The 27,222-nt window shown below is 38.7% G+C and overlaps 1 protein-coding gene across 2 annotated transcripts in view; it reads left to right on the top strand.

Moving 5' to 3' along the window:
* The window catches only part of pcxb (pyruvate carboxylase b), a 327,945-nt gene extending 301,025 nt beyond the window's left edge, over positions 1-26,920 (top strand). The window contains exons 22-27 of one of the 2 annotated variants that reach the window (XM_028606107.1): positions 2,287-2,466; positions 6,480-6,654; positions 7,698-7,771; positions 23,160-23,300; positions 23,666-23,767; positions 24,552-26,920. In XM_028606107.1, the coding sequence (XP_028461908.1) occupies positions 2,287-2,466; positions 6,480-6,654; positions 7,698-7,771; positions 23,160-23,300; positions 23,666-23,767; positions 24,552-24,701 (822 nt within the window). In that variant the 3' untranslated portion in view covers positions 24,702-26,920. The remainder of the gene's footprint in view (positions 1-2,286; positions 2,467-6,479; positions 6,655-7,697; positions 7,772-23,159; positions 23,301-23,665; positions 23,768-24,551) is intronic. The other variant, XM_028606108.1, reaches the window with a different exon arrangement.
* Positions 26,921-27,222: the final 302 nt, after the last annotated feature.

Here is a 27,222-nt window from a genome sequence, read left to right as displayed (position 1 = left end):
CTACTATTTATTCATTTATTTCGGCATATAGTTATTTATTTAGCTAGACTTAAAATCATGTTTCGTGGTCCACAGTCCGAGTCCCGCCTGACTCCCTTTTAGGAAACCTGTAATTTAAACTTCAGCAGTCTGTAACAGTCCGCTCCGCTGAGTCCTGGTTCTAGGTCTCCCGGGCTTACCTTCCCTCCAGCCGTCCCAGCAGTACGGCCTGGCTCCCAGGAAGCGGGCAGTGAGCTCCAGATCCTGCAGCCGCAGACGGACTCTGGTGCCCCGCTTTAGCTTCCCGCCGGCCGCCGGTAAACACAGTGGAACTTCCAGCCGAAATCTACGTACAGGTCGTCCTGGACTACGTGGAAGATCCTGCCGATCACCACTCTGTCTTTGGCCGATCCCATATGGATCAGCGGGGACCGGCGCAGCAGCGAGGCGAAGCGGTGTTCCTGCCCGGGGGAAGAGACGCTGCCGCCGGCCACGGACGGAACTCTCCACCTCCCGCTGCCGCCGGAGCTCAGATCGCAAGTCCAAGGCGGCATATGTATCATAAAACACATTCTGTGAACTGTTATCACTTGCTGTTTTTTTTTTTCATTTCTTTCGTTCGAACATCCATAAACGGCACTACAGTCTGGCATCTTTAGTGCTAATCCTGCGCCACTGAACTTTACCTATCTATCTGCGCTCGATTGCTCTTCCTTCATCCTCCAACTACCCGGATGTCTGTCACAGTAATTTTGAATCTGAATAGTGAGAACTGAATCTGAATTGTGAGAACTGAATGTGAAGATATATAAAGATGAATTTTCAGTGAGGATCAAATTTTATTGGACTTCAGTTCCAAATGAATAAATTCAATTTCAAATTATACTATTCAGATTCAGTTTTTCAATGCAATGATTCAAATTAAACAATACAATTTCAAATTATATGATTCAAAATCAGTTTTTCAATGCAATTATTCAAGTTTCGAAATTCAAATTCAAATATAAATGATTCAAATTCAGTTTCTGGTGGCACATATTTCAGACCATACACTTTCATCTCCAGAGACCAAAGGCGCGTGCACACACACACACACACACACACACACACACACACGTTGGACTGCGCTAGTTCAAATACAAAATTGATCTCAGGAGATCAGCTGTGAGGCTCACAAGCACCTAAGCCCCAGGAGGGTTGTGGTAATTCCGGGGGGGGTGTGTGAGTGAGAGATCTTGTAGTGAGTGTGGACTCACTCGTTGTTCTCTCTAGTCCTTCAGATGTCTTAACTTTACAGCTCTTTCAAATTATGAGTCAGGCTCATAAAAAAAAGATAGTTTTTTTGTTGTTGTTCATGGGTCATATTAGTTGACCCTCTGTCTCTCTTTAATGGTCTGAATACCAAATGGAAGTGAACAGGAAGCCTTAAATTTGTGTCGTTACGACCGAAGAGTAATGTGTGCAATTTGATATTTGCGTCAGTGTCCTGTTCACAGTCAAAGACATATCACCATTATGCTAATAGTGAGCGCTATTACCATAATGATGTGCCATTATAAATAATTAAACAATGAATACATGTGATTTTAATGAATGTTTTCCTCGGTCTTCCTCCTTCCCTCTTTATTTTAAGGTTCATTCTGTTTTCACAAAGAAGACCTGTGTAGTTCAGTTCATGGCTGCCAAATCAAATGATTAAAGAGAGTGTAAAGATGTACACATCTTTTCATTTCTCATTTTGCTGCCCCGGCCCTCCCTCTTCTCCGGGTCACTCAGCACTTAATCTTCATTGACAGCATCTTCATTAAAACAACGACTCTGTCACCACTTTTCTCAGTTGGTAAAACCATTGTGGATGTGCATTCCTACCTGCCTGCTGCTGACAGGAAAGCACACAGCAGGACTCTACAGAGAGAAATTGTGCAGCCAGACAAACAGCTGCTGCAACTGTTTGGAATAAAACTAAAAGATTACACCATGGAAAACTGTAATATGATCCTGAATAGATACTCTGTGTGAGTTGTTTGTCAGAGCAAAAGGCCAGTGGTCACGAACCAGAGAATAATAGCACCTCTCGTCGTCCTAAGCAAACTGAGATATCATCTGTGTGCAGAAGCTGCACTTTAATATCTTGTGCTCAGTCTGTGGTGAAAGAGAAATATTTTACTGAGGGCTAGCCTGAGCTGATATTAGCACTTCTCTTTATTCTCAACTTCCTTTTTTTTTTTCTAAACAAAAGGGTTTTAACATAGAGCAGTAATGCATAAGTTTGGTTTTCACACTTCTTTCTCTCTCTCTCTCTCTCAGGTGACTCCATCCTCTAAGATTGTGGGTGACTTGGCCCAGTTCATGGTGCAGAACAACCTGACCAGGGCAGAAGTGGAGGAGAGGGCCGATGAGTTGTCCTTCCCTCTGTCTGTGGTCGAGTTCCTGCAGGGATACATCGGGATACCACATGGAGGATTCCCCGAGCCGTTCAGATCTAAGGTACAGTAGTTTGTCCTATACATAGATGCCTTTTTTTTCCTCCTGTAGTTCAATTTCTCATGGATTTTTGATCATTTCCATTCTGGTTTTCATGAAGAATAATTTGAAATTTAAAGGCAGTTTAGGTCCCCCTAAGATTAGTGTAACACCTACATCTACCGAGATAAATACAACCGCAACATTCATTTAAAACCAACTTACAAAACCTTTAATCTTTCACTTCTTCCTTCCTGCACAAACACACATTTAAAGGCCCATGCGTATGCAAGTGCACTTACACACATTCTGTCCCATGCTTGGTTACATCTGACAGTTGCAAACGGTGAATAAAACCGTGATATTGCTCTTTCCTCTCATCTCCTCTCCGTTTCTTTACCTCTGTCCACTTGTCTGGTCTCCTCTCTTCACGACTGCACACAGCAGGGGAGAGACTCATTTGCATCAATGGCCAGCAGAGCTTCAAGTCTCCTTGGGAGAGTCGCATGAACAGCGGATAAATAAAGGCAAAATTGTCACATTCCTCCAAAAACCTGCCGACATATTGGCTTACTTGACATTCCCCCCCCCAAAAAAGTCACAGTATTTTTTTCTTTTCCTTTTAAAGAAGAGAAACTAGTGGATGCCCCCCCCCCCCTCCTCCCCCAACACACACACACGCTACACATTAAATAATTTATTATTAATGAGCTGGTTGGCACCTAAAATGTGAAATATTCGCTGTGAGACTCATTATGTCACCATGAGTGGCTGGGTATTTGTGTCTAAGAGTGTGTATACATTACTGTGCATTTTTGCAGAGCCTGAAATATAATTAAAGGATGAATGAAATGTAATTAATCTATTTACTGCCCCTTTTTGATGAACTACATTGAATTAATGGTCATTTTTCCTGTTAATCTTTATTTTTTTAATCTTTTTATTCCTTTTATCACTTATTAGTTGTGGGTTTATGAACCTTTCCATCCATTTATTTGTGTATTCATTAGTATCTCCAGTAACTGATTCTCCCGCACATCTCTCCTCCTCTTTGTTTACCTCTGAGTGAAACAAACTCCTGACGTCCTGTCACCCTTATCGTTGACTTGTCCTTTCTCTCCCTGTAAACAGCTGGGAGATAATTTGATCAAATATTTGCCATTTAGCTTCCCAGGCTCTCCCACCCTTGCCAATCACATTGTTGTTGTTTTCTTTTCTGTTTTGACATAAACTATACTAAACCCTGTTTCCTTTACCTCTCTATTACTGTCTCTCAATCTGTCTCATGTTTCCCAAAACTATGGCATTGTCTACTATCTTTGTATTAAACAAAGATGGTGGACAACTTATGTATTCATTCAGATCTTCAGGTTTCTTTTCTTTTCAGTCAGCACTGGAATACTTTATGCTGAGAGAGCCTTCCAATGCGTCTTCAGCTATCCACCCTCAATATTTTATGTACAAAGAAGCTTTTTACCACACACAGCTTCATGAAGAATTTATTCTCCCCATCACTCTGATTTGGTTTGAGTTCAGCTTTGGTACAAATAATTTTTGCTTTCCTTTCATAGTGTTTTCATTTGTGCTTATTGTGTGTGCCTGTGTTTACATACAAGCTGCAAGTTGTCACCCACTGAATACCTCGGAGTACTTGGAGTATACATTAAAACAATTGGTGTCAAGCTTGTGTAAGTTAGATGAAGTAAAAGAAGTAAAACATTACTTTATTTTTCTTTTGCATGCAAGCATAGACAAGACCCGAGAGATATCTGCAGTGTGCTGTAGCTGAAGGTTATATTTGTATGCTAGCATTTGGTGGTATTAATTAGTTAGCATTATATCACATATTGTATGCATTCATTATAGTCCCCCATGCTGTCCTAGATGCACATCAAGTTATTTGCATGCAGAGGGAAAACATTTTAAGACACAAAGTGGTAATTGAGGCGTTTCCTCATCTTAGTTCTGTCACGCTCCGTTCATTTGTGGTGTGGGTGGACAGAGAATGGTCAAGGGAGAGGGAAAGGGGGAGACCGTGGGAGGATAGATAGGGTGGGTGAGGGAGAGAATAAGGAGGCCATCAGAAAAAAAGGGAATTCAAGAAATAAGATTATTGTCAAAAAAAATCCAGCACATCCCTCAGAGGCACCGCACTCGGAAGAAAGAAAGTTCAAGAGAAAAAATCTGTGACAATAAAAAATGAGGGAGTGTGTTGTTGAGTGATGTGAAGAGAAATGAGGAAAAAGAGTAAATAACTTTGAAGGAAGATTTTTGTCTTTCCTTCATTCTTCATGTATACACACACACACACACACACACACACACACACACTTAAAAAATCAAGCACTTTAGATCCTCAGAGGATGCAATGTTAATGAGCATGGACTCAAATGAGCCTGGTGTCTTTTGAAGTGTCTTTCTCTCACACACAAATGAGTCAGCTATCTTTGAACTGTTAGCTCTGTGACTAATAGCATTGCACCGGGGCCCTTTTGTCTGGAGATTTCCGCAAGGCACGCACACATGCGCTCATAAATGTGCCGATATGTAATATTGTAGTGAGCGCACACACATTTGCAAACATAACACAGTACAGCATGTATGCACACAGATGTGTGGGTCATTTGGTGCACACTGTGCTAGGTTTAAAGTGCAAATAAGTGAATACACACATACAGATTAGTAATATAGTACTCAGTTAGCTTCAGGGATGATTATTTGAACCTGAGAAGCAACGATCAACAAACACACAAGAGGTAGGTATGCAAGAATCTTTGTTATTAGCCTTTTCTGTTTGTACTTCCAGGAAACATTGGCTGAAGCACTGAAGCAGACTAAATAGCAGTCCTTCAGAAAATTGAGTTTTTTTGTGATTGTTGTGGGCAAAAATCCTTAATTATGCTGCACGTTTTCTTAAAAAATGCAATGAAATATGCGGGATATTTATGCAATTTTATGCCATGAAATTGCGGGAACTTGCAAAAACTGCAGATTGATGAAAAAGAGAAAAAAAAGCGATTACCCCCCAACACCCTGCTTTTCGATGATGTTCACGTCGCGTAATTACGTCACTTCATAACGTTCCCATGGCAACAGGGGAAAATGGCTGCTCTTGTGTGAAGTAAACACAAAAAAATTTTCTGCTAAGATACATATGACTTTTTTGCAACGAAAATGCGGGGATTATGAAATCATGCAAGCCCCGCATATTTATATATATTATTATATATAGGCTAATTGTGTGGAGATTCCTGCAACTGTCCCTCCCACCCTCTGCGCCTGTGTCATCAAAAGCCCAATAAATGTGTAAGAAATAAAAACAAAGCAGCAACCCTGAGGCAAAATGCCTGTGTCTTGACACAATCTCTTCACCAGACATTATTAGTAGCCTCGGATCAATTGTGTCTACCACTTGTGGCAGATACTAACAACTGTGTGGGCAGATAAAATGTCATATCATTAGTCTTACAGCAACTTCCACTTTTCCAAAATTGTCCCTCTACCATTTCTAAAGAAGGAACCGTGATGATGTGTCACATATGCGGCAACACTGCAGTCATCTGTGATAGGCTGATGTCACTTTACTGGAGAGAAAAATATGCATTGAGAGAGAGATGGAGTGAGCTAAAGTGCATATCACTGCAGATCTTAACACAACAGCGGTGTCACTTTTATGCAAAAAAATAAATAATCTGGCAAGTTTTATATCCTCTCCGATTCAAGTGTTTCTCTCACTCAAAACAGCTCCCCATGTAGCTCTGTCTTCCTCCTCCTCTCACCAAAAGACTTTAGTGCTTTAATCCGACGTACAATGTGAAGGTTTTACCGGCACTTTATACATCCCACGTGCTTCAGAGTCCTGTGGGGATACAATGAGTTGGTAAACATTCAGACAGAATATATGACTTTTATTAAAAACTTTTTAGTAATCCGTTTGTTTCCCCTTTGTCTCGCACCATCTCCCTCACATTCTATCTTCTCTTGTTACCTTTCCTCCATCTTCCTCACTTCTTTTCTCTCTGAACCTCCTATTCCAGGTGCTGAAGTCCCTCACTCGTATTGAGGGTCGTCCCGGCGCCTCTCTGCCACCCATGGACTTCAAGGCCCTGGAGGTGGGACTCCGAGCTGCACACGGTGATGAAATCACCCCCGAAGATGTGATGTCAGCAGCCATGTACCCCAAGGTGTTCCAGGAGTTCAAGGAATTCACTGGTGAGTGGGCAAACTGTGTACAGATACTGAATACAGATACTCAAAGTAGATTAAGAATGGGAATCATTTGAATCTTTACTTATTTTTCGTTTGCTCAAATTGGATCTGTTGTATGGAACAAGTCAGGGTCCATGGTATTTAGTCTCGTTCTCACACACACACACACACACACACACACACACACACACACACACACTCTCACTCTCTCCTTCTTATTTGTATCATTACTGAGGCTTGGAATTAGCAGCCAGCCTTAAGTCAGGAACACTTATAAAGTTCAACCATCAGGTAGAAATTATGTCAATGTTGTATTTGGCTAATCTCGTATAGAAAAAACGATCACGCTTCAGATTCAGGGAAGAGTGCAGTTCCCAAAGTGGAGACAACACAAAACAACGGATGGTGAATTTACATAATGCACATATGTAGAAAGCAGAACAGCAATAAGTGATGCTATAGGAGCATAATCAGCATAACCAGTAACAGCATGTTTTAGCTGGGGCATTTTGAAGTGCATGCCATCAGTAGCAGCAGGAGAAGGCTGTGATGTTTGAAGTTTCCTCGGAATCCTTCTGGAGGAGTCAAATTTCAAACTTGATTGGAAGTTGTTTAAAGCAGCTACAGTAAGATTCAGCTGCCTGGATTAAAGCGAGCTTAATTGTTGCTTTGAGGAGTGAGGAAATGTTGGCATTAAACCGGTAGGGCTTTTTCGTGAGGAGCTTTCATTAGTGTGCAGCTGTTCCTTCACTACTTTATCTTAAGATTGAACACAGCCCTGACCCTGATCTTAACTCAGTCTCTTTAAATTCCATTTGTGATAATACTGTTCCTGAACTGGCCCCCCTGATTTCTCCAGGTCTTAAAGTGGTTGTGTGATACTCACACCATCATATACAGTCCCCAGTGTGTATGAAAGTGAAAGAACAATGGAGTTTAATTAGCTCATTAGCCAACACATACCAGTCGTAGAGTATGATTTTGGTTCTTTGTCTTCATCGAGGATGCAACTGATGTTAAGGCCATCTCTGTTTCTCTTTCCCCAGCTAACTTTGGTCCAGTGGACTGTCTGAACACCAGGCTGTTTCTGGACGGACCCAAGATCGCCGAGGAGTTTGAGGTACACAACTTTATACTAGACACCATTTTACAATATTAGATCATCGCTTCAAATGGGAATGCCGCTAATTTCTCAGATTAAGACCATTTCTAACAGAAACCCCATTGCTTAGATGGATACATGTAGGCGTTCACCTGACAGGAAGGGTCTGACAAAAAGCTGCTGCATTATGGCAAGTGCAGGATGCAGTGTTTTGGTGCTTGACCTACAGTATATTGGGAACTAAGAGGCAGGATATTTTTGCTTTAGCAGCACATATTTTGACCTTTCCATTTTTGGAAGTCACTCTGATACTAATACTGCCATATTCTACTAACATTAGCCATTTTTTAAATTTTTGCTTAAAGACTAATACTGATTGGGCAGTATTCAACAGTCCAGAAGCCTATTGCAAAATCTATTTTACATTGCTTTTGTGATTATGCAAGCCAAAGATTAAGATGCAAAATCATGTAAAAAAAAAAAGCTACAGCAAAAGTAGTAAAATCTAGATCTGTAAAATCACAATCAATGGTGTGTATCTGTCACACATTCTCAGTGACACTATGATAATGCATTTCATATTGATGATCATTTATTTAATAATCCATTTAGCTCCTTCATTAATTGTGATGTAATAACAATTCCATAAAGAACAGACATTATGAGCCCGAAAGGATTTTTCCCTCACTGCAGATGGCTGAGCTTTGATGCAGTTTGGTGCAGAGTCACAGTGCTGATAAAACAGTGGGGAAGGCAGAGATATTAACACTTTATCAGGGGAACGACTAACTGCTTTTCTGATCCCTTTGGCCATCCTATTGGCCTTCCTGCGCAGAAATAACAGATTAATTTTGTCGTATGATGTTTGAGATCGAGCCAGTGGAAGGCACAGGGGGCCCATATCTCTGACCAAAATATAACGGTTACACATCAAAGCTTGTACCGTCTGTTTATTCTCCAACAGGGAGGCAGCTGAACATGCAGTCTAAGAATAAAATAAATGAGTTGAATTGCTGTGGATGCAAGCAAATTAGTGGGGCACAGGAATGTAACAATCTCCTGTTAAGAGGATATAATAATTGGCTGTCACTTGTGACTGCAGAGACTGAAATGTTCCTGGGGAATATTGACATCTCAGTAGCAAACCATTTCCTATCAACTTAAAGGTGCACTAGGTAAGACTTATAAAATTAACTTTCTGTCATATTTGCTGAAACTGACCCTAAGTTCGAGGAGAACTACATGAAGCAGGTCATTTAAAAAGAAATCTGGCTTCTCTGGCACCACCTCCAGCCTGTAGTGCGATTTGCAAAAAAAAGATGTGCCTTGGTACTATATTCAAAACTTTAAGTTGTTTGTTTCTAACTATTACTTTAGGCTAAGGGGTTATAGACAGGACAATGGCAGAATGTTTAAGAATATAAAAAGGGTTCCATTAGATTTTAATTTATTTATCCCTGAGTAATAAACCCAGACACTACAACATTCACATAGTTTAAGAAAGGCAATGCTGTTACTATCAGTCTAGTCTATATCCACAATGTTCCACTTCCGGGATTGCTCCGTTGCCGTCAAATTCTGCCGGATTTCATTATTTTCGGCCGGGTGGTCCTTTACCTTCCATTTGGTTGTGTTGGAATTTTAAACTCCGGTGGATTTCTGAGGACTCTGGTTAACTGCTCCTCAGATCTCTGCAGGGTAAATCCAGACAGCTAGCTAGACTATCTGTCCAATCTGACTTTTCTGTTGCACAACTGAAACAACCTTTAACGTACACATGTTCCACCAAAACAAGTTCCTTCCCGAGGCTATTTTGCAGAGGCGCTGTGGCTTTTCCCGGTGCTTGGCACCATCCAAGATGATTGTGATTGGTTTAAAGAAATGCCATTAAACCAGAGCATGTTTTTCTCCCATCCCAGAATGCTGTATGGACTAGCCAGACCTTCCTACGCAGTGCTGTGGAGGAAGATCTGGCAATGCGAGACTATTATGAGTCTAATGTGCTGTTTTTAATTTGGCACATATACACAGTAGGACACTGTACCTGGGAAGAGATGGCTGCAGTCTGAAGCAGTCAAACAGTTGGGGAGATAGGTCAGAGATGATGACTGTGACATTTTTTGATTTGTCGCATCCTTGTGTATTATTTTGTCTGTATGTTTGTGGTGGTGTATGCGTGGTGGAAACCTGCCTCTTTACTGCAGAATGGGAGGTAATGGTGCTGACATTCTGTATTGCAACTGGATTGCAACTTTATTCAGCTTGATGAATTGAAGTTCCTGGACTGTTTAATTGCCTTTGGTGTTATCTGAGGATAAAATGAAGTTAGTTGGAAATAGGAAATGAGTCATTCTAACATTCCACTTGCCATCTCGGTTGTAACGTTTGGCGACTTCAGCAAAACAATGTAAATCAAGGCTAGCAGCACAAGGCTTCCTGAGTAAACTTAGGTTTCCCGCAGAGTCCAAATGAAGGTCAACCTCTTGAATTAGCTGTTGTAGCTAACTGCATACTACCGGGGCAACCAGCTGGCTAACAAAGCTACCTGTTTGCCAATTAGCCAGCTACCTACAGTATTCATCTACAGTAAATACTGGAAGTAATTTGGAAGTCAAAGCATTTAAATAAATAGCAAGGAAAGTTTCCTGTACAGAATTGAAATCCTCCTGTTCAGTTTTACCAACGATTAATAGTTCATGTTGAAGTGACGCACGTGGTTACAGGTACAGCCTGTTTCAGTTACATAATAGAATTCAGCTTTGTGGCAGAGTTTATGACCATTTTTAGACAAAAAAAAAAAAAATCAAATACAAGACCTCAAACATCTTTCTCAAACAGAAGAACTTCATCATTTTCAAAGGTGTTCCAATTTTGAAAGACATTTACATTTTGTGAGGTGTCATATTGAAAGAAAACACTATCATTATCCCCTTAGCTTTTTTTTTATTTCCTTGTTAAAGAGCACTTTTGTGTATTGATAAAAAAGAATTAAATTAGGAAGACAACCCAGCCACATGTTACCTTTCACCATTTTCACAAGGTTCCTAAACTACAATCTGCATCATTCCCACTCCTCTTTCCACCAGTTCTAATTCTAATCCCAGTAAAACCCTGACATACATCATTCATTATAAATCAGCTTCTTCCTTCTACATTCCTTTCCTTTTGTTTTTCAATATTTTCTCCCTTGATTCTCTCATAATGACTAACGCACAGATTTAACTGACAGTGATTTAGAGCAGCCAAAGGCAAACATGTTTAATTACTGCTTCATTTCGCTGCAGGAAAATGGTTCTAGGCTGGTGTTAATTGATTTTCTTATTGTGGGGGACATGAGCTCTGCTGCTGTATTATTATCAAAGAATCAGGAGCGGCAGCAATTGGGCTGATCTAGTACTGACTCCAAAGACAGGCAGACCACCAACCACTGATTAGAATAAGTCCTTATATTGCTATCAAGACTCTGCTTCGTTTTATATCATAAAATATGGGACGTAGAAATAAGCGCTGAAAATGTGTAGAAGAAATATTTTACAATTTAAAACGTTGGAAAAAGCAAAAACAAACTGTGAAAAAGTTTTTTTTCAAGGCTGACGGGAAGACAACACAAGGGTTAAGATTATTAACCCGGCCACAGCTTCAGCACTTTTTGTGTATGTTAGTTTGGTAACACTTTATTAGTCAATCTGTAGATGCTCTACAAACTATCAACAAACTGTTGTACTTCCATAACTGAATGACTGTAGACATTCTCAACTGAATGTCTGCAAACTTTCAACAATTAATCTGTAGATGATCAACAAAATATCTTACTTCCATAACCGAATGTCTATAGATATTCTCAACTGAATGTCTATAGACATTCCACAATTAATCTGTAGATGATCTACAAACTACTTTAATAACTGAATGTCTGTAGACATTCAACAATTAATCTGTAGATGATCTACAAACTTTCAACACTTTTTATTGTGGTAATCTATATATCTTCAGATGTAAAAAATGCTTGAAAAAGCACATTTGTAGTGTATCTGTAACACACACACATATATATATATATATATATATATATATATATATATATATATATATATATATATATATACGTATATATATATATATATATATATATATATATATATATATATATATATATATATATATATATATATATATATATATATATATATATATATATATATATATATATATATATATATATATATATATATATATATATATATATATATATATATATATATATATATATATATATATATATATATATATATATATATATATATATATATATATATATATATATATAGAAACTCAACAACTTTGCTACAACTTATTTGTAGCTTGTCAATAGCGTCTCTAAAATATTCTTAACCATTTACATCTACCGCAAATCTCAAAGTCTATTTCAATCAGGAGAGACTCTGTTGCAGATATGCAAGCATTTATTACTAAGATATAACCACGTAGGTACAAACAATTATTTGGAGATTAGTCTCCATTGTTAAGGGGTATCTATACAAATCTAATGTGTAGGAAAACCAAACACATCCCCCAATGGAAACTAGACACTGGTGGTGGTGAGAAGAAGCCAAAGACGGAACACGAGCCGCCAGCCGGGAGAAGACAGAGACACCCACAAAAAGGCCCGGAGGTGGAAGGGGAGGAGGCGGGTCGCACTCGTCTGAAAGCACAACTGGCAGAAGCAGGAGAGAGAGAACAGATTTAAAACAAGGTAGACTGCTGTGATTGGTTAGAACATAAGTGCCTGATTCTAATTGGTATACAGAACCGAAACACCCACTGCCCAGCTGATCAGTTAAAGAGAGACAACGTAATAGGAGTCTTCCTGACTGAATTTACGCTGAGCTACATTAGTAGCATTACAAAGGCATCTGTAACACTTTTACAACACATGTGATGTCATCAAGTAATTATCTGTAGGTATGCTTTGTGACTATCCAAATGAAGTGAAACACAAGTGAAACTTAGTCGACTGTTTATGGCTTATTGATCAACATGTTCAGTGCGTTCACAAACTTTAGAAATAATCCATAGATGTGCCTTATGACTATACAAATAAATTGAAATGTAGTTGACTTGTTATTGCTTACCTACATCACATTAACAAAATGTCTACTTATCAAAAAGTTTAGTGCATTCACAACCTAGTAATAATCTATATGCCTATGACTATCAAAATCAAAATAAAACACAAGGGAAACTTTGTGGACTGTTTATGGCTTACTTCACATTTACATAATATCTGCTAATCAACATGTTCAGTGCATTCACAAAGAACAAAAAATCACAGCATTGTATTGCCTGGTATATTGCCTGGTCTACCAAAATGTGCACATCTTATACAAAAACAGAGCCTCTAATACAAACAACGCACCGAAATCTGCTGCAACATTGCTGAACATAATTTATGAAATTACAGAGCCTAATGCTGATCATTATGTTGAATGGTGGTTTCTGAAATTCCAGTATACTATGCAACACAAGTGTATATGTGTTCACCTCTACAAGTCACATTGGGAGGTTAGAAGAGGTTAGTAAAAGAGGAGGAGAGTATAAACTTTACAATGGCTAATATCTACAATTTGTCTCCATTCATGAATATCTTATGTCCTTAAAAAGTCTACCAAGGATTCCATGTTTGTCTTTTACCCAACCAGTAGGTCCATTCTATGAAGCAGAGCTGCCTTTTCAGAGACTTTTCTGTTCGGTTTCCACGCAACCGCCATACTTCCTTCTTGTAGGTCTGCCATGCCCTCTCAATGTTCTGTGTGTGTAGACCTGTAGCTGGGTCTATGTAATTTTGAGTGTGGTTGACCTTCACATGTCAGTAGCCTTCCTGTGAAAGACTTGAATAATCTCTCCACTCATCACTTACTACCGTACTCTGAGGTTTTGTTATGTGCTTCTTGACAATAGGAACCAAGGTAGCCTTGTTCCTCCTCTTCACTAGACGAAGGACGGGTCGTCTGGAGTTGCCCCGTATCTCCAACATCCCAAATACCCACGTATTTATCCTCCATGTGTTACCAAAGCGTCCTCTGGCATACTGAAATAAACAAATGTTTAAATATAATGAGTGGACAAGGAATCTCCCAACACTTTGAAGAGACTTGTCAGTTAAAACAATAAAAATAATTTTGTAGTATAAGATATTGAGCTGGTTTGCAAGATCAATTTGAATAGAATTGAATGAACCATGTTGTTCGTACAGATTTGTAGATAATGTCGTCTTTTTTTCTGCGTGCAAATTTAGTGTTGATATTGCATATTTTGACTTGAAAGCTATAGAATAACTTAGCAACAGAATACATACCTTTCTTTTATGACAGAATTTGCTTTCATCAATGTGGATAAGGATATCAACTCCATCTATTCTCTGCCCTTTTTGCTTCCGATGCTTTCTCATGCTTTTAAGACAGATGTGCCGAAGTTTCTTTGTCATCCTTGAGAGTGTGGCACTACTCTTAGAAATCCCATCTTGCAACATGTCCACAGTTTCTCGACTATGCTTTCAATCATCTATAGTTAAAAGCACAACCAAATTCCAGCAAGTCAATACCCTAAAATAGATAAGAAATATAGCTGCACCATGACAAATACAACACTGCAACACTCTCAATTTATTTGTATAGTCATAAGGCACATCTATGGATTATTTCTAGAGTTTATGATACTGAACATGTTGATCAGTAGATGTTTTGTTAATGTGAAGTAGATAAGCCATAACCAGTCAAATAAATTTCACTTTATTTGGATAGACATAAGGCATATCTATAGATTATTCCTAGAGTTTGTGAACGCACTGAACATGTTGATCAATAAGCCATAAACAGTCGACTAAGTTTCACTTGTGTTTCACTTTATTTGGATAGTCACAAAGCATACCTACAGATAGTTTCTTGATGACATCACATGTGTTGTAAAAGTGTTACAGATGCCTTAGTTATGCTGTTAATAGACTTAGAGATTTGCGGTAGATGTAAATGGTCAAGAATATTTTAGAGACGCTATTGACAAGCTACAAATAAGTTGTAGCAAAGTTGTTGAGTATCTATATATATATATATATATATATGTATATGTATATTTTTATATGTGTGTGTGTGTGTGTTACTGATACACTACAAATGTGCTTTTTCAAAGATTTTTTTATATCTGTAGATATATAGATTATCACAATAAAAAGTGTTGAAAGTTTGTAGATCATCTACAGATTAATTGTTAAAGATCTGCAGACATTCAGTTGAGAAATGTACTGATAATCTGTTAATAGTTTGTAGAGCATCTACAGATTGACTATCTAAATAAAGTGTTACCGTTAGTTTGTTTTGAAGCCACATGTTTATGTGTGCTGTGCCATTCTTTTCAAATTCCTACAACATACTAAATGGTTGGCTTCAATAAAATGTTGGCTAAAATAAACAACCTAAATGCTAAAAAATGGCTAAATAACCAACAGAACACTAAAAGCTACAGTAGCTACCCAACTTGCCTATGGCAGTATTGGCTAGATAGATAGATTTTCTAGCCATCCCTTATTTAAAATGAGAAGCCTTGTATTTAACCTGTCTTAGCTTTCAGGGACTCAGTTTGCCGTTTTTCCTCTCAAAGTGGAAAATGTGTCATTCAAACATTTCCCAAATGCACAACTGTTTTTGTTTTTCCACCCTCGCTATTCACCTTCCCTTGCTGTTGTTCATCTAATCTCCACTCCGTCAGAACTGTTGTCATTTTTGGAACTTGCAGGCACTCCGATTTCTGCTCAACATCATCCATCACCACAGAAACAAACTTCCCCCTGTTGTCATGACGATGGGTTCTCCCACCAGATCAGGTCCGATTAGCGGTGCCAGGCGGGAGACGGAATGAAAAAATGTCAAAAGTGACCTGTCGCATGCAGCGTGAAGTTTCTGTTAGTAGTTTTCTTTCTTTTCCTGTGCAGAATTCCTCAAGTGCAAAACTAGGCTTATTAATGTAATACACATAATATTAAACTATATTCATGCACTTGTCAGGACTGTAATAAGACAAATAAAATCAGACAAATAAAAAAATAAAAAAATAGCAGTATTCTAGTAATGACAAAACCGTGCTCCAGCACTAATAAAACGCTTTTTGAAAGATAGGCTTTGAGAAGTGATTTAAAAGATGTCGCTGATTCTGCAGCCTCAGGTCTTCAGGCAGGGAGTTCCACAGGTGAATGCCACTGACTGCAAACGCCCCGCCACCTTTAGTCTTTGGGACTGAAGATCTGAGGCTGCGCTCTGGCTCATTGGGGAGCAGCAATAGAGTAGAGGGAGATATGCCATGAAGTGCTTTAAAGGCAATCAGTAAAATCACAAGTTACTGGTAACCAGTGAAACGGGGCTGATATGATCTGACGAGAATCTCTACTCGCTGAAGAGATTGGTTTTTTTGGGCTTAACCCTAAATACGATGAATTACACAAATCCTACTGAGATGATATGAAAGCATAAATGACGAAGAAAAAAAAACCTGATTTCTTTAGATGCTTCTCAATTGATAAAAAACATGATTGAACAACTTTTGGAACTTGTTTATCAAAAGAGAGGTCAAATGTTTTCACCCATTCTAGAATGGGCCATTTAATATTTTTGTAAAATTTGGATAGATCAAGAATAATTTCAGATAAGTTTTCATCTACATGGAAAGTTTTGTGACATCCAGCCCTTTATTTGTGATAGGCAAGATCAAAAGTGATGAAAACTCCCTCACTGGTTTTTAATGGGACATAAATCTGTGTCTATCTAATCTATAAAAGCCTGTTAGGAACAATTGATCTTGCTGTTGTCATTACTAATCCAATTCAGTTTTTAAAGTGATGTTCATATTCGCTCACCTCATGTCTGCCACTCCATTATGTAGCAGATACATTTGTTGCAGTGTAGTTGAAGAGCATTGGATGCATGTTGCATCAGTGTCCTAATGTTTTACATTTCCTTTGTCTGTGTTTAGTGGCTGGGGTTATCTCTCGCTAAGTATTAATAATATGACACCTGTCAAAGATGCAGTGAAAATATTAAAACATAGATGTCACTGGAGAAAATGGAGTTGCCTCAATTCCTGACAAGTTGACTTTTTGGTGATATGAGGTGTGTGCATGTATTACCCATGACAGTTTGATGCGAGTGTTAAATATCTTTGAACCTTTTGAGATGCCACAGACAGTGTGGGTGTTGTAGAGTGTCAGCCTGTCTCAGCACTGGTACAGGATTAATAAAACAAAGGACACCATAGTTATAGGAAGAAGTAAATGTTTTTTTTTCTTCTGGTAAATGATCTGCAATATAAAATGAATGATCTTCAGAAGATGAGGCAGACGGAAAGCCTTTGAGCTTGTGAGCCTTTGTTGGCGTTTGTGGTAAATCCACAGTGACGGCACTTGTCCTTACAGAGATGACCCCTGCTGTACTTAGGCACAACCACACTATTACCTGTATATTTGGAACAGGAGCTGTTTTTGAGCTCTTGGCAGCTAGTGTGTGAGGCACACAGCGCAAATCTTTATGGAAACACATTTAAGCACCAGATCTTTTTGAGCGCCAAGCTAGACCTAAAGCACCGAATTGTTGATTTTGTGGGAAGTAGATAGAAAGGCTTTCACAGTAATCATTTGGTATTGTTAAGCACTTTCTCAAGCTTGTTGCAAATCCAGTCGGAGAGCCTTATCAGCCAGAGTGAACAGTGAGCCTGGAAGATTTCTCTTTGTGCAGTGAATGTTGTGGGAGGACATAATCACTACTGTTTATTTTTTAATTTTGTATCATACTTTCTTAATGTCCTGTAAAGATTCTGAGTTATATATCATCGTTGCATCTTTCAGACAATTTCTGACAAACTTGAGTCATGTTGAGTTAGACTAAGCCCTCCTAGCATCTGAAGTGCATTCATATTCATATACACGTACACATGGGTAAATGAAATCGACCAATCTGGCTATGCTGATGACTCAGTATGGTATTAATCACGTTTGATGGAAATATAAACAACAGATTTTCACAAACATGGACCCAGTCATACACACCCTGTCAGTGCAGACACCAACACATGCCCTCATTACTCTGTCACTGGCAACACTAGTCAATTATTATTTTTTATTATTAATAAAGTCATATCAGAGACATGATGTGAAGCATACTAAAACATGTTTCAGTCAGAGATACTATAGCACAAAAGGCATAAGCAGTTAAATTTAACATCATAAGTCAGCCTGAATAAATGTGGGCGATATAGATGTGAACACAGCAAATGCATCACTGAGATAGGGGACATACATAATGCACCAGAGATGCTATCACATGTATGGTAATAAGAAACCAAAAAGGAGGAGGCTGGGCGGTTAGAGTTGGGTTTAATAGAATTTTAACAACTTTCAATTTATTTATGTAGGTTTGTTTGTGTGGGGGCACAAATTCTTTGTTAAAAATGTCTTCATTTTGTATGAGGCATTCTTTTGATAAGGCATACCCAGTAATGAACTGATTGCACCAGCAAGTCAATGCAGAGCACGAGTTATCAAAAATAATGTCTGTACTTTGTGTTCAAAATGTTTTTATTTGGTATTCCAGCAGACGATCATTTGCAACTACACTTTTTTTGCAAACATAAAACTGACAACTTAACAAAAATACATCTCTCTCTCAATCTCCAACCCCACCCAAAAGTGCTATCCAGTGGTAAATGCAGGTAATGAAGGCATACAGATTAATCACTAGCTTGCAAAAAAGAAATAAAAGGGGACCACGTTTTTTCAAATAACAAAATCTAGTCTTTTAGAGCATACCTAATTCTAAATGTAGTATACCAGTCAACTCTGTCCGCCACAGTTTAAGAGTTGGAACTTCCTTTTTCTTCCAAAACAAAAGAATAAGTTTCTTAGCAGAAATTAAACCATATGAAACAAAATGTTGTTGCACCAGTGTTAGTCTCAAAAACTCCTCAGAAACTCCAAGTATAATTAAAATAGGATCTGGTTCAAAATGTATGCCCAGTGCATCTGAAAAAACCTGGAAAATCTTATTCCAGAAACTTTGTAATTTTGGACACATAACATAGCAATGAGACAGGCTGGCATCTATGATTTGACATTTGTCACATAAAGGAGACACTTCTGGAAAAACTTTGTTCAGTTTACACTTAGAATAATGAAGCCTATGAAGCACTTTAAACTGAATAGGACAATGTCTTGCATTAATGGAACACTTGTGAACAAGTTCCAAGACTGCTTTCCCATATTTCGCTAGGGATTTTAAGCGCTAATTCCTCTTCCCAGGCAGATTTAATTTTCTCCATCGAAGGACTTTTCACCTGTTCTAAAGCCTTGTACAAAGAGGAGATGCTATTACCATCTCTATGACGCTTTTCCAAGAATGTATCCAGATACATAGGTGTGGCATCTACATAATTAGGAATGTAAGATTTTACAAAATCTCTAATTTGAAGGAACCTAAAAAAATTATTTGAAGGAATATTATATTTCTTACACAGCTGCTGAAAGGAAGCAAATTTTCCATTCACATATAAATCCCCTGTATTTCGTAACCCAAAATTTTTCCAAATATAAAATGCGTTGTCTAACATTGAAGGGCGAAAGGAGGGATTAGTTGAAATAGACAGCAAGAACGACATCTGGATGAATATAAAATGTGCCTTTAACTGTTTCCAGATTCGAATAGAATTATGATTTATAAAGTGAATTAGTTATACCTGTGGGTGATAGAAGAATTGCGTTAATAGAATATGGGAGGCATTCCTCCTGTTCCAGCCTCAGCCAGCTCTCCCCGTCTATCATGGTAGAATCTATCCATGAAGTCAAAACCTTCAGGTTGCCGCCCAATAGTAATAGAGGAAATTAGGTAGGGCGAGCCCACCCTGTACTTCGGGTTTACATAGGTGCTGCTTAGAAATCCTATGGGCTTTATAGTCCCAGACAAAAGGAACCAGAATAGAGTCAAATTTTTTGAAAAAAGATTTGGGCAAAAATACGGGAATCTTCTGTACCATGTACAAAAATTGTGGGAGAAATATCATCTTAATTGCATTTACCCTACCCAGAAGAGAAATGGGAAGCGTTCTCCAGAACTTGATCATGGATTTAAGTTTAGACAACAGGGGTTGAAAATTAGCCTTAACTAAATTGGAAAACTTTTTTGTTACTTCTATTCCTAGATATGTGAATTGTTCTGAAGCAACCCTAAAGGGCAAGTGATGAATCCACGAAGAGTCGTTGGTAGTAACTGGTATCAACACACTTTTGTATAATGTCTGTACTTTGACTTGAGTCATGGATAGATGCTTAAGCAATCGACTTGTAGTCCTTAACTTCACTGTGAGTGCTTTGCCACAAATATTGCACTGTGGATGGTGGTGTGGCAGCCTGAGGACGATCTCTAAAAACAAAAAGATAAATGCAAAATCGTGAGAAAAACATTTAGGTCTCTATGGAACGAGCAGCCAGATTATGGCTCGGTTTTATAACTCAGTGATTCAGAGTGTCATGCTGTACTGCAGCACAGCCTGGCTAAGCAGCTTATCTGCTAAACTTAAAACTAAATTATACAATCAACTCAAAGTTTGCGCTAAGATCATTGGTCAACCTGTTGCACACTCAAACAATCCACAAAGAGCATGCTCAGACGTGCTAGCTACATCTCTTTTAACTCCATACGTGTTTTAAATTATGAATACCAACTTCAACAGACGATTTAGAGTCCCTTGGTTTAGATACATCAGTCTATCCTGTTACTAAACCAAAATCTGAGTGCTACCAATTAAGATCTGGATCCGAGGATATCATGAAACATGTTTCTTTGCCATGGCTGTTGATGTCTTCATCTTTCTACTGTATGTGTTATTGTTATCTAGCTCTGTGTGTATTTTTCTCTTTTCATTTCTTCTTTTGAGCGGAGCTACTTGGAAACGCAAATTAATTCCGGTTATTGTATCGTATTCGGGTTGAATGAAACTACATCTAATTTGATTAATGTATCACAGTATTGCATCATTTCAAGTAAGTACAAAGCAGTAAGGTACCATTTTATACACTAACAATATACAGCAAGAATTTATAGTATGGAATTGAGACACGGTTTTGATCTGTTAATTAGCATGCACTTATATTGTCTCATTAGTTGCAGAAGGCCGTTGTAGAAAAAAGAGAATTTATTTTTGCATCCTTATTTGCTGTTCAGCTGAATAACTGCTTGAATGTTTGGGACAGAACGTTTATGAGCCTTGGTATTTTACCTTGAATTGGATTAAAAATGAAAGCAGATAATTGAAGGCAACGGCAGTGGAGGTGGTAGCAACATCAGTGTAGCAGTTAGGAGTAAGCAGTAAGTAGTGAGTGTGTGGGCTTGTCTGATTAATCTGTAAAAGTCTTGATGCATCTGGTATTTTTGATGTCGACACTAAGTTGTCTTTTTAGCTCTGTATAAAACTGGAATACTGTACATACACACGGTTACATATTGGACAAAATCATCTTCAAGAGATTCATAAATCTTTCGCAACTCTTCAAAGAAGACACATACTGTATTTTTCATGGGAACAGTTGTGAGGAGATGTAGTGTTGAAGCCACACAGTTGGAAAGGGGAAGGCATACATATATATAATTTATTTTTATTTATGTTTTTGCAAAAGTGCTGCAAAGAGCCCGACAAAACGGCACAAGCTGGAGAGAAGTTCAGTGCAAAGGAGGGTGGAGAGAGAAATGGGGAAATGAAGACTGAGTGCAAAGAAAGGTTTTGTTACCAAATATGGAGTGAGGGAAACGGATGAAGAGTCAGGGCAGCCAGAGAAAGAGAGAGGCAGAATGAAATTGAGATCAATACATACCTGCAGCAGCGTGTTTTTTCATCTACGCACTGAGACTTAGTTTGGAATATCAATGGAGACTCAATAGCTGAGATGGCAATGTGAGAAACAAAAAGGATGAGAGGGGAAGGGTCAAGGAAAAGGGGTGGATAGACAGCAGAGGGAAGACAGAGAGCCACAGACAGAATAAAGAGAAGCAAAAGAGGCAGATGAAGGAAATGAACAGCGGCAGGAGAGACAGAGTGAACCCCGGAAATGGGGAGCAAAATAACAATCCAAAATGGAAAGCTGTGACACATGGGAGGACTGACAAAGAGAGTGATTGAAAGCCAGACAGAGGAAGTTGGACAAATGGAAAGACGGATAAACGAGTTTCCGACCGCTGAGATGAGAGATTTGAGGACAGGCGTGAGATAAATGAAGAAGTACAGCGGCCGGTGTCGGGGGGCAGAACTTAGCAGTGATCAGAATTGATATGAGTGTGTGTCCCGTGCTGATACAGAGAGATAGAGTAATGTCTTTGTCTTAAAATGACACTTTACAGGTGGCAAGTAAAGCCACAGAGTTTACAGTTCTACTAAAGGCTGGGGAACTATTTTACATCCTCCAGCCTGCCAGCCTGTCTCTTTATCTCTATACCACTTCTCTACTTGATGTCAGAATTATTATGTCTGGTGGAAACACACAGATAGAGATACAGCATAGACCCATTCATGTTGTGTTCACATAGTATTTATCACTGTCATGTTCATGTCAACGTCCAAGTCTTGACAGCTGGGAAACTGATATATGCAACTTAGCACTTAATAATAGTAATAATATTTTTTTAATAATAAAGTGCCTGAAAACCAAACATATATGGATATTTAATGGATATGGTGTTTATTCATAGTGAATCATTCCCATCTCTACCATCCATCTAATTCTCACGGCTTACTAATGTTATTAGTAAAACCTGTGCTTTTCCTAGTCTAAGTCAAAATGTGTGCTGTGAAAAAGGCCAATTAAGGAGCTCCACCTTTTTCATTAAAAACAAACCCAAATGGGCAGCCGATAAAAGCAGACCTTCACAAATGTAATGTGATGCAATAGCGTGCATAAGTGTAAAATACTAAATTCTCACAAACATAAGATGCTACATTATTTTGATTTATTTATTAAGCAGTTTAATTACAGTGGTACAGTGAATGAATCTCCTCTAATGAATCTGTCCCTGCCCTCCAACAAGTGCATGCTGGGAAACATTCCAGGGCAGCGTGAGGGTAAAAAGAAATAAGGAATAGAAGGAAACATTGTGCTTGTCTTGCTCCACTAACTTCTTTTTTAATTTCACCAAGCTCTGCAGTCTCTCTTATTGCTTTAGCTGGACTTGTGAGCTAGGCACCCATGTATTAATTTCAATTTTCTAACATAATCTAATTTCTGTGCCTTCCTACTTCACACTCTCCCTCCTATTCCATTTTCTCTCTTCTGTCCTCCCCACTTGTTCTGATCCTCCTCTGTCTCGCTGGCTTTGTTTGATCTCAGGTGGAACTGGAGAGAGGAAAGATCCTCCACATCAAGGCGCTGGCGCTGGGTGACCTGAACAAGGCCGGCCAGAGAGAGGTCTTCTTTGAGCTGAATGGACAGCTGAGATCTGTGCTGGTTAAAGACACTGTCGCCATGAAGGTAAACCGAAGGGATGGAGGGAGGTCTATGTTGGTAGATGAGTAAATGATGGGTGAGAGGATGGCGTGAGAGAAGACTACATGACTGCAGGTGAATGATAAATAAATGGAGAAAGAGGAAGGGTATGGTTCTTTACTGATGTTCTTGGCAATCCCAGGTGATTTGTATTCATAGAAACAAATGGTTGTAAGAGGTAGATGGAGGCTCAGCAGGCACAATTGTTTCAATGGGAATGACTATATGGATGGATGGATGGTTGGCTGGATGAGTGGATCAACGGAGGCAGGTGTGTGTGGAAGACTTGGATGGATGATTGACTGGACAGACAGACGGATGCATGAAATATCTCGTGTGTCTCCCCCCAGGAAATGAAGTTCCATCCCAAGGCTCAGAAGTCCATCAAGGGTCAGGTGGGAGCACCCATGCCTGGAAAAGTCCTGGAGATCAAAGTGGAAGTGGGATCCAAGGTTAGTTTATGGTTAACCGGTTTATCCTCTTTTAAATATTTTATCAAATTGGATTGACATCTAGTAGCTAGCCCTGCAGATAGCTCTGCTATGTAATCTTGTCAATTTATTTTTTGATCAGAGTTCCACATTTAAAATATACTTTTCAAACTGAATTTTATAAATGTAAAGTTTGGCTTTTTAGTTACCGTGCTTTGAGGAAGATAATTTTAATTTAACAAAAAAGAAACCTCTGAAGACAAGCAGTTCTACAAGAACTCTGCCTCAACTAAGTACTCTGTTGGTAAACGTGTGGTTTAAATCAGAAAGTGTCTGATCAAAGTAGAGAATGAATTTGTCTAGACATTCAACGTTCAGTATTTAACAGCCTCCAACACTCGGTCCAATACCCAGCTTTAAGATGATTAATTGAATTTTTGTTTGTGGTGCTCACAACACTGAAAATTTAAATTTTCAGAAGTTCAACAGGGACACTGTCAATTTCAGTGCTTTGAGCACCACAAATGAAAGTCCATTCACCTCCTGCATACAGCTATGTTTGTAATTTGAGTTAACATACACTTTAAATTGAAACTCACATTCACAGTAAGTGTTACTGGCTCTAATAGGGTAAGGCTTGCATTTATGGTTCCTAACGTTTATCCAGAAAAACAGCCTTCATGGCCGATGCTTTGAGCACCTTTTTCTAAATGAAGTTGAACTTTGACTCCAGTGCTCATTCAGTGATCTGTACATTTGACTCATGGTTTTAATGCTCTGTGAACTGTCTTTACAATCCTGAAAGGTGGAGAAGGGTCAGCCGCTGTGTGTCCTCTCAGCCATGAAGATGGAGACCGTGGTCAACTCCCCGGTGGCCGGTACCGTTAAGGTTGTCTATGTCACCGCCGACACCTCCCTGGAGGGAGATGACCTGATACTGGAAATCGAGGAGTAGTGTGAAAGAGGAGGGAGGGAGGGAGGTGAGGTTGAGGAATAGGGAGGATTTAAGACATTTTGGCTCCCCATTTGTACATTTACGCTAGGGACACAAAATGAAGCACATATCCAAACACCTGAATGGTGTAAATAGTAGATAATGACAATCCTAAATAATATATTAATTCCTTATTGAATTGAACCACAAATGAAACAATTTAGTTCCCTAGGTGTGGTGATTAGGTCAAAACAGTACATATATTAATGTCCTGTCAACTTGTGTAAAATAACATATTTTAGAAAGACATTCCATTAAGTAAATGCTAGTCTTAAACGTGATGAGCTAACCATATAACACTAACAGGTCTACTTGCAATAAAATGCCACAATTTCCATTTCTATGCTGTTGGTGTTGCCTAATATATTTAGAGTGCGTAGGTGAAACTTTATATTAATGACTACTTAATCAGCAGGGTTCAGACAGAAAAGAATAGACTTGAGGATCATCAAATAGAAACAATATTTTTGTAGCATGCAAGACATTATCAATCTCTCACATTAGTTTCACTGGTAGCATTTAAACTAGCTTTTTTTCATAGTTAAAACAAAGTAAACATGTTTACCCAGGGGGCTAAAGAAAATAAATCACAATCTTTTTGTCCAACCTTTTAAAAATATTTTCACAAGAAGAGTAGCACAACAGAAAAACCGTATGTTACTGTATCAGTAATAGTAGATGGTTTATTCTTTGAAAGATCTATGCTGGTGTTAAATGTTTCCCCATTTTCACCTGTCTTTATAATCCCTAAACCATAAATAGTGACATTGTTGAAATGAAGCTGTAGGCCATGTTGGAGACACCAAACAGGATTAGAGATGTGATTTGTGTTTTTACAAAGTACCTCTGTTATAGTTGGTTTACATGTGGCCCACGTGGATCATTTTCAGAGGTGTAAAGTCAGAGTCTTGAGGTGTCTCTGGTGTGATGTTAGAAAAGTTGTCAGTGGAGCAGCTCCAGGCAGGCAGCGAGTATGGTGAATGGTCTTCTGAATTTATGGGGATTTTAATGCTAGGTGCAAAAGGGATTACATGGTGGCGTATTGGAGGCATGTGGCATTTTCTGAGGCTCCACTGATTGATTTATGAATTAATTCTGCCCAATGATGTGAAATTAGCTTGACTAATAAAAGACTCTGGAGACTTCTAGTAGCCGCACTCAGCTTTATATTTCTAGTGTGTGTGGGAGGGCAAATTTTTAAGACTAAGTCATCCAGAGCTGAGAACACAGTCTAAATCTTCATACACACTGATGCAAAAATATTCACGCTTACACTCCCAGCCCTTGAGTGCTGCCTGGATCAAAAGCAAACCAAGCCAAATACACCTCACTGTGGTATGGTTATCTCCAAAATATTTAACAGCAATGCAGCGGCACCCTTACTCAGCTGTCAGATGATCTAGCTATGCCAGGCCTTTTAATCTAGTTGAAGGTCTTGAACCTGAAAGTGATCTATGCTGAATTGAATGTTTAGCCACCCTGACCAGTGAAAGTAGACAGGAAAAATTGCCTAGTTCACATATCAAAGTAGGAAAGGAAGGGTCACAATCTGTTTGTAATACAGTGAATGAAGTGTTTGGGACAGTGAGACAGAAAAGACCCTACAACAGGTCCCTTTCCCAAAACGAGTGGGCAGCTGTGACCGAATACATTAAGCAAAACACAAAAATTGAAGTTTGTACTTGGCTGGATTGTTTTCAGCATTTGTGCTCCATTACCTCCCAGAATGAGTCCCCTTTTGAACTATGCATCAATACTGAGCAGTGATGCTGCAGTTAATTAGAACACCAATATTTCTCCTCACTCACCCCTGTTCACTATAGCCCCTGCTTTTATCAATCTGTAAATCTTTTGAACGAGATGTAGTTGAACTAAGGGATTGTATGAATGTGTGTTTTTGACAAGCTGTTGCACAATAATGTAAAGTTCCCTCCTCCTCTTCTCCTTATTGGCTGTCCTTGTCTAGCTGCTTTTCCTGCCTCATCCCTCCATTCCCCTTTCCCTTCTCTCAACAGTGTAAATTTGCACATGTAAGATGACCGCATCAACTCATGCGATAATGTAAACTGTATCGCTCTGTTTCTATGTCTTAGCCAGCAGTGAATATAACACAATGCTTACGACAATGTACTACTCTTCAGTGTCTTGGGGGAAAAAAAGAATAAATTGGAGAAAAAGTATACACAGCTGGAAAATGTTTTGTTTCAGAAAGGGATATAACAATGACCTGTTCTTGAGCTCGCACTCAAAAGGTGAACTGTCGCAGAGTAAGTAAAAAATCGGGTCTGTGACATTTGTTTTCTATTTTTATGAAAAACTGTTTACTCTCAAGTTTAGCAGACATCAATACCTGCAGATTCATAGTTTATAGAATTTCTATCATCGTTCAAATTTCCTTTCATTTCTAAATTATCCTACTTTAATATTTAGTTAAATCATTTTTCATTTACTGAAGTAGTTTACTTTAAGTCCTAGGAAGGAT

Source organism: Perca flavescens, chromosome 19, assembly GCF_004354835.1.
Source record: "Perca flavescens isolate YP-PL-M2 chromosome 19, PFLA_1.0, whole genome shotgun sequence".
In the NCBI taxonomy this organism is placed as follows: Eukaryota; Metazoa; Chordata; class Actinopteri; order Perciformes; family Percidae; genus Perca; species Perca flavescens.
This window is presented reverse-complemented; position numbering and strand designations above follow the sequence as displayed.